Raw genomic sequence first — 8,747 nt, 5'->3', positions numbered from 1 at the left:
TTACAGCCAAGCCACAAGATACCACCGTATCTGCTCTGACCCAGGGGACAGAGACAGACAGACACCTTAAAAGCCTGAGTGCATCCTTCAAACAGAAAGGCTACAACCCCAAAATAATCTCCAAGAATATTGCCTCCTCCCTCAAAACACCCAGGGAGAATCTGCTACAGTACAAGGAGAAAAAATCCACAGACAGAATTCCCCTTGTAGTGACATACAATCCAGAGCTGGAAAAACTGAGGAAAATCATAAGAGATCTACAACCTATACTCCAGGAAGATGAATTACTGAAAGAGATATTCCCATCCCCACCAGTACTGGCCTTCCGACAACCACCCAACTTAAAACACAAGCTAATCAGAAGTAAACTTCCATCACAGACTGAAAAGCATTAAAAGCACTTGGCATCAATGTGCTTAATGTGTAGTTTCACCTGATGAAGCCTGTCTTCGTGAAACAGGTCCCTTTTGGGATCTGAAGAAGAAAAGACGAGTACTTTTTTTTTATTGCTGTGTGACTGATTGCAGAAATATGAACTGATTAAGAGTTTTGATACAAGACTTTTGGTGTCTAAGGATCTGAAGGTGAAGAAACAACGTTACAAGGCGACGGCTGTGGCCAGAAGGATGCTAGGCTGCGTAGAGAGGGGTGTAACCAGCAGAAGAAAGGAGGTGTTGATGCCCCACTTGGAGTATTGTGTTCAGTTTTGGAGGCCGTATCTTGCTAAAGATGTAAAAAGACTGGAAGTGGTGCAAAGAAAAGCTACAAAAATGGTGTGGGATTTGGTTTGCAAACTGTAAGGAGAGACTTGCTGACCTAAACATGTATACCTTGGAGGAAAGGAGAAACAGGGTGACATGATACAGACGTTCAAATATTTGAAAGGTATTAATCCGCAAATGAACCTTTTTCGGAGACGGGAAGGCGGTACAACTAGAGGACATGAATTGAGGTTGAAGGGGGGAAGACTCAGGAATAATGTCAGGAAGTATTTTTTCACGGAGAGGGTGGTGGATATGTGGAATGCCCTCCTGCGGGAGGTGGTGGAGATGAAAACGGTAACGGAATTCAAACATGCATGGGATAAACACAAAGGAATCCTGTTTAGAAGGAATGGTTCCGCGGAATCTTAGTGGAGATTGGATGGTGACGCCGGTAATTGGGAAACAAAATGGGAGCTGGGCAGACTTCTACGGTCTATGCCCTGATCGTGACTGAATAGACAGGGATGGGCTGGAGTGTAAATTTTAAGGGGCTTCGACACTAGCTCCAGAACTTAGGACAAGAACAGTGCTGGGCAGACTTCTACGGTCTATGCCCTGAGAAAGGCAAGGACAAATCAAACTTGGGTATACATATAAAGTATCTTGTTGGGCAGACTGGATGAACCGTACAGGTCTTTATCTGCTATCATTTACTATGTTACTATGTTGTTACTATGTTCACTCAAAACACAGCAAGCAAACCTGTGAGCTGCTGCATCCACATTGTCGTTCTTTATTGTCGGTCCATCTGTAACAAGTCTAACATTGTTTTTGTTGGATAGGTAGTGCCTTATGAGGTGGAGAAAAAACATAATTGAGTATCATTAAAACAACTTCAAAAATTTTTGTAGCTAGTAGAAACAGCAATTATAAATTCTGTAGTTTGTGCTCATTTTTCTTTACTGTGCTTCTAAACAATTCAGATGGCCAGATGTCAGTGAGAATATTCTGTTTCCTGATGGGTTCATCTTAACTGGTTGTAATCTGCCTTGGGAAGCCTGGTGTTTATAAAGACGATGGGATATATTAAAATTAAATGGAAGTAGAATTAAACTCTCCTTTCATTGGGGCACACGGAATCACATCTTCATCTATTTTGTAGAAGTTTACCCTGGACATGGATGGGAGGGGAGAGAGGAGAGTTGCTGGACATGGATTGATGGAGGGGAGGGCAGGAGAAATGCTGGACACGGATGGAGGAGAGGGAAGACAGGAAGGAGATGCACATGGATGGAGGGGAGGGGAGAGAGAAGAAATGCTGGACATGGATGGAGTGGAGGGCAGGAAGAAAAATGTTGGAGGGAAGGAAAGACAGAGGAAGGAGATACACACGGATGGAGGGCTAGGGAGAGAGGAGAAATGCTGGACTTGGATGGAGGAGAGGGAAGACAGAGGAAGGAGATGCACATTGGTGGTGGGGAGGGGAAATAGGAAGGAGATGCATACTAACGGAGATGAGGGAAAGGGAAAAGAGGAGAAAAAATGCACATGGATGGAGAAAATAGGCAAAAACTGGACCCACTCTATACCTCCTCCAGTCAAGTCTGCGAGGACCCAGCTTTTACCTATGGATGTAGAACAAGAAATGAAGAAGAAAGGAGGAAAGTAAAAAAATAAATGGATAGGGATCCCTGGAAACAGAGTTAAGGGAACAGATAGAGAGCAGCAGAATCAGAGACTGGGACCGACATCATCAGGAAAAACAAAGTCACCAGAAAAGAAAGGTAGAAAAAAATCATTTTATTTTCATTTTAATGTTTGGAATATGTCCAATTTGAGAATTTACATCTGCTGTCTTATTTTGCACTGGGTATACTGGAGCTGTAGCAGCTTACAGAAATTGTTTATAATGGAAAAAAAAATCACGTTATTTTTTTTCCTATACTAGTATAATACTTTCAATGATGTCTGTTTATATGCGCCATGGCTGGTATAAGGGGTGTGGCTATCATAGGAGTGGAGCCATATGTGGTGACCCTGCTCATGAGTACCGGCCCCTTTTTTATACAAAAAAGCACTGAAAATACTTAGTATCAAAATACTGTACTCTGACTAAACCATTTGCAGAACCCATACAAATCTTGAAAATATGTAGGGAATGCATACAAAAGGATGGCTTCAAGAATTCTTTCCAACAGAGTTGTAGAAGAAATGGGGGAAATGTAGAAAGATATGTGTGGAAATGGATGTAGTGTGGGTAGATGGAGGTGCAGGTGGATAAGCATAGTGTGTTTATTGGGTAGATGGCTGGCAGTGAGGGGGTTGTTAAGTGTGAGGAAAGCACCATTTTCGTACTGTCAAGTGCTACTTCAGTTATTTTCCCTTGTTTCTGCCTATGGTGTTCTGCCAATGTGTTGGAAGGTGGTTTTTAGAATAGATCTACCACCTTCCACAAAAAGCTGAAAGGATTTTCTTTTTTTTGAGAAGCTTGGTAATCTGAAAATATTTCTGCTTTTCATACTCATCCAATACAATTCACCTTTTATTCTCTTATGCTAAGTTTGGTGAATTTTGAAAGTTATTTCAATTTATGATCATCAAAGCCTTTTACATAATTCTTTCCAACAGTTCATATGTTAGAAAACAAAGAGCACAACTTAAAAACAAACTGCAGCATTATTTTATTAAGAGAAATGAAAACATGGACTTCTATTTTACAAATCATAACAAGGAAGACAAAATGCAATCTGGATGTCAAACTAATTAGTACAGTACATTGTGCTTAACAAAAAGGGGGAAATACCTGTGGTACATGAATGTAAACCAGAGCTCTCTTGAGCTTAAAAATAAAGCAATATTAGAAATCACAAAGTACTGCAGTGGCAACACACCAACTGAAAGCACATTACCTTAAGACAGACTAATGTCAAAGGTTGCCACAAAATTTTGAAAAATAATTTCAGAGAGAAAATAAAATTGTATGATCTCACTGCAGTACTAGGTTTAATTGCTAGAAAGGTTAAGGGATTTAGAGCACATATTTAGAATTAGCTTTTTGAAAGCTATACTAAACCATTCTGTATATTGCCCCTGTATTTTTGCACCATTGCTACCTTTTTTCTATATATGAAGGTTAAAATAAAATTGTAATACTGAGCTGTCCAACAAAAACATTACAAAATGGAAGAGCTTTGTTATCTGTAAAAATGAATTCCACATGAAAAGAATTGCTAAATGGAAGACTGCAACATTTGGACAAAATTTAGACTGTGATGTACAAAAATTAAGAGCATAAAACTTTACTGTGAAAGTTGGTTATTGAAAATAGTTTCCTTTGAAGTAAATTTGCTTGTCATTTTAAAGCTTCACATTCACTTGGGCAATCAAATACAAGTTTTCAAACCTAATTAGGGGCTTCTCTTACAAAGCCACGCTAGTGATTCCTGTGTGGCAAATGAAAGGAAGCTCATAGGAACTGAATGGGCTTCCTTTCATTTGCTGCACAGGAATCGCTAGCGCAGCTTTCTAAAAGAAGTAATAAATTACCAGTTAAATCCGGAAAGGACAGTGAGAAAGAGCAGTTATTTTGAAGCCTTGTGACGCAAAGAAAGAAAGAAAGAAAGAAAGAAAAAGAACCAAACACTTTATATTTTGCTTCCTGAGATTCTTAGCACATCATTTCAAAAAAATCTATCGCTAGAACAAGTCACATCTATCAGACAGAGTGTGAAGTTAAATCCACTTTCTACATTAAAAAAAAAGATCAGGAAATTCCAGTAGCATTTAAATGGTGCACTTATTTCCAAGAAAAATATATATACTTAATTAATTTGAGAAAATACTAATCAAATTCTGGAGTCTTAATTCATCAGCAACCAACCTCTCTTATGTGTTAAAAACAGTTTGCATGAAATGGAAAATATTACTTTATGAGAAAATTTATTATGGGATAATGACAAATTTTTGTACAAATTCTGAAGTTAAATCAAGCACTGAAATTCTCTCTTTTAAAGGGAATGTCCAAGTTAAAAATATTCATGAGTTATGAAAAAGGACTGATGTAGTCATCAAATAATACTGGAAGATAAATATTTAGGAGGCCCCTTTAAAAAAAAAACGAAACAAAAAAGGCAGCAAAAATCCATTTCTGACTGGTTTAAGAACTTAATCAATAATGCATGGTTTCAAATGTTTAGGTACAGTACTACCATAATTTTTTTTGTATTATGCTTATTTCTTCAAATATGAAACTCTAATAGTAATTTTCTCTTTTGGTAGCAAAGAATGTCAATATTTATATTATCTTATATCCACCTAAATCAACTTCTGTAATTCCTAAAATACTTGAATCACAATAAGGTTAAATGCTATAGAACTCCTGAAGCCTCTAACTACAGTACTGTTTGTAAACTTAAGTTACTGTTGTGCATAACTTAAAAATACCCAATAGGTTGGCCCATTTTGTCTATTTTTCCAAAGGGTAATGATGAAATGGGTAGTATGCTCCATTTCAGTGACCACAACAGTAATGCTTAACACAATGATATGTACCAGTACCTGTTACCCAGTGTTTTAAACCCTTGCTACGTGTAACCAATTCCAGTCTCAAATTCAAGTTGCCCCTAAACTGAGGCACATATTGGCATCTGTGCTAAATGTTGATAAAATGGAAAAGCAAGTGCAAGATGAAATAAGAAAAAGGTCAGCTGTGATTTAACCACATTCATAAATTTTTCATAGAAAAATATAAATATATTCCCTGAATCATCTGAAAAGCAGTAGGCCTGCTGTCAACCAAATGCTGGTGTTCACCTCAGGACATAACTAGCTTTTGCTTTTGAGGTCATTTTCCGCAATCGCCCAATTCTAGAGATGCCAAGGTTTAAATCCTCATCACTCTGCATCACGCATTCTGTATCCAGATCACCATCATCATACCTGACTGTCCTCTTGCCTTGATATCTAGTCCTTATTTTAGATCGTCGGGGAGCCTTTTCAGGTTTCTTACAGTCCAAATCCTCCTCCCAGTCATCATCGTGATTTGTCCTAGGTCGTTTCCTTTGCACAGTCATCTTACTGGATTTAGATGAACTCACTTTAATGCTTTCACCTCGTCTCATGATTTTTGTATTTCTTTTCCGTTTTCTCCGTTTTGTGTTTTTTCTTCTGTAAGTACTACGATCAGAGTAAAAATCAGAACCTGAAGACTGTGTTGAGGAGTCTGAACCAGATTCTGAAGGTCTTGCAGTCTGCGAGCAAGAAGCCTTGCCACACTCAGAATTAGAACATCTACTACTTCCCCCTATCTCTTCCTTCTCAGACTCTTCAAAATCACTTATGACCTTTGGTTTTCTTGCAGGAAATGCACTGCTCTGAGAATTTGGTTTCATGCATTTTCTCCTTTTCCCTTTTCCTGGTTCAGAATCTGCATCAGTTTCTAGGTCATCAGATACTTCACAATGTAGAGTAGAACCTGACTGACTTGAATCTTTTCTTCTGTTGTGTTTCTGCTGCTGGCATTTTGAGTTGTTTTCTGAAGATTCTGAAGCATACATTCGTCCTCTAGCAACTGCAGTGCCAGCAGTCCTACCTGACTGTTTATGGCCATTGGAGCGGCAGTTTTTCAGTTTCACATTATCAGTTTCTAAAAAGGAGTCATCTTCTTCAGAAGAATCACTAACGTACTTCCTGGCAGTTGAAGAATTTCTAGATATGGATTTTTCTTGTCTTTCAGACCCTGTATCAATGTTTTTCTCGGACTCTTCAAATGAGATTTTCCTAGATTTAGCTAAAGCAATACGCTGGGGTAAGTTCCTGCTCCTAGTACCTCTGCTGCAGTCACTTGACGCACCAGCATACCTTCTAGTGGTAGCTGAAACAGTCTGACTCAGAGGAATACTGGAAACTGTCTCTCTCTTTTCACTTTTACACACTGGAGCATTTTCTTCTTTTAACACCTCTATAGGAGTTGTCCTAGATTTAGCAAAAGCACTGCCATGAGGAACCTCTATGTTAATGCCTGTGGTGCAGTTGCTAGCATCTCTACTATGTTTGCTGAAAGCAGCTGAAAGAGCTTGGCATGACGAGTTCCCAGAAATGAGATTTTCTTCTAGTTCCATCTCTTCACTTTCAGATTCTGGATCTTGGTCTTCGTCTGAATCTTCAAACAAGTTTTTCGTGGCTTTAGTAAAAGCACTGCGCCGGGGTAAGTTCCTGCTTTTGACACCTGGGTTGTTGTCATTGGATTCAATACTTTTCTTGGCAGCAACTGTAGAAGTTTTCTTAAGATTTCTGGATGTGGATTTTTCCTTTGCAGCTCTCTCATCACTTACAGAATTTTCATCTTTATCTTCCTCAGACTCCTCGAACAAGTGTTTCCTAGCTCTCTCAAAAGCACTACGCCTGGGTAAATTCCTGCTGCTAATACCTGTATTGCAGTCATTCTCTGAACTAGAGCCTTCATCAGTATCGCTTATACACTTGATCCTGTTGGCAGCCAGTATAGCACTCCTTCGTGGGATTTTTTTGCATACACTGATCTTTTCTTTCAGTGTGTCACTAACAGACTTTGCATCTTCTGTGTCACTAACATATCTTCTTTTTCTTGTAGCTTTTCTTCTACATATATATCCATTTGCCAGGGATCCTGTAACAGAAAGGCAGGATCTATCAATACATATTTACTGTGTAAAACAACACTATGGGGCTCATTTTCAAAGCACTTAGACTTACAAAGTTCCATCGGTTATTATGGAACTTTGTAAGTCTAAGTGCTTTGAAAATACGCCTTTAAGTATACACATTAACAGCTACAAAAACAATTTGGTAGTAACATTTTAAAATGTACCTTTTTTTTTTTGTAATGTGTCTCCCTCCCAATTAGTACTGAAAAGGCAGAAGTTGTAGAGGAACACTCTAAAAGGAGAAAATTGAGTTTGGCCTGTGGTTTTCTTACAGTTGATTCAAAACTTGACATACTGCTATTTGGGAATACTAGCACTGTGGTTTACAATTTTCCACTAATTAAAATTACCTCTCAGAATGGGCCAAAAGATGCAGACACATACTAGACGAAATAGCACCCTTACAACTAAGAACTTCACGTAGACACAACTCGATACTGTGGTTCCAGTGGCGTACCAAGGTGGGGGTGGTCCGCCCCCGATGCTTGCTGCTGGGGGGGGGGGGGGGGGGGGGGGTGCCGCGTGCCTCTCGGCTCTTCGTTTTCATGCTCCCTCTGCCCCGGAACAGGTTACTTCCTGTTCCGGGGCAGAGGGAGCATGGAAACGAAGAACTGACAGGCGCGCGGCACCCCCCCCCCGCGGCGGGCACCCGGGGGGGGGGGCACATCAGCGATCCGCCCCGGGTGTCAGCGCCCCTAGGAACGCCACTGTGTGGTTCAATGAAGAACTGAAAAAACTAAAAACACAATCTAGGAAACTGGAACGCGCATGGAAAAAAATAAAAGGCGAACACACACTTAACGCATGGAAACAACTACAAAGGAAATACAAATACGCAATAAAACAGACCAAAAGGTCGTACTACAGAACTAAAATTGGGCCGGACTACAAAAACACGAAGAAACTATACCATCTAATGAACAAACTACTAGACACAACACCGGTCACCACAACCAACACTGACATAAACCTACGCAAAACCCTACCTCAGAATAACACGGACATAGAAAACTTCATTAATGGTCTAGATCCAACCCCTGGTGAATACCCTGCTGACCAAATATGGTCAAATTTTGCTCTCCTCAGTGCTGACACAGTTACCCAGGTGATTAAACAATACTCCAACAGCCATTGTCAACTGGACACCTGCCCCAGCTACCTAATACAATCTGCCCCCCACCGTTTCATAACAGATCTCACATCCCACTTAAACTTCATGCTTCAGCAGGGTATCTACCCTAAAGAAAAAGGCAACATCCTGCTTACCTCAATACCAAAAGACACCAAGAAAAAAAAACAAACGATATTACCAACTACCGCCCAGTCGCATCTATCCCATTAGTAGTCAAACTAATGGAAG

The 8,747-nt window shown here is 39.8% G+C and overlaps 1 protein-coding gene across 1 annotated transcript in view; it reads right to left on the bottom strand.

Moving 5' to 3' along the window:
- Nucleotides 1-3,361: 3,361 nt before the first annotated feature.
- BRWD1 (bromodomain and WD repeat domain containing 1) overlaps nt 3,362-8,747 on the bottom strand; it is a 523,732-nt gene continuing 518,346 nt past the window's right edge. The window contains exon 40 of the mRNA XM_030203838.1: nt 3,362-7,350. Coding sequence (XP_030059698.1) covers nt 5,513-7,350 — 1,838 coding nt within the window. The 3' untranslated portion in view covers nt 3,362-5,512. The remainder of the gene's footprint in view (nt 7,351-8,747) is intronic.

This window comes from Microcaecilia unicolor, chromosome 5, assembly GCF_901765095.1.
Source record: "Microcaecilia unicolor chromosome 5, aMicUni1.1, whole genome shotgun sequence".
NCBI lineage: Eukaryota > Metazoa > Chordata > Amphibia > Gymnophiona > Siphonopidae > Microcaecilia > Microcaecilia unicolor.
This window is presented reverse-complemented; position numbering and strand designations above follow the sequence as displayed.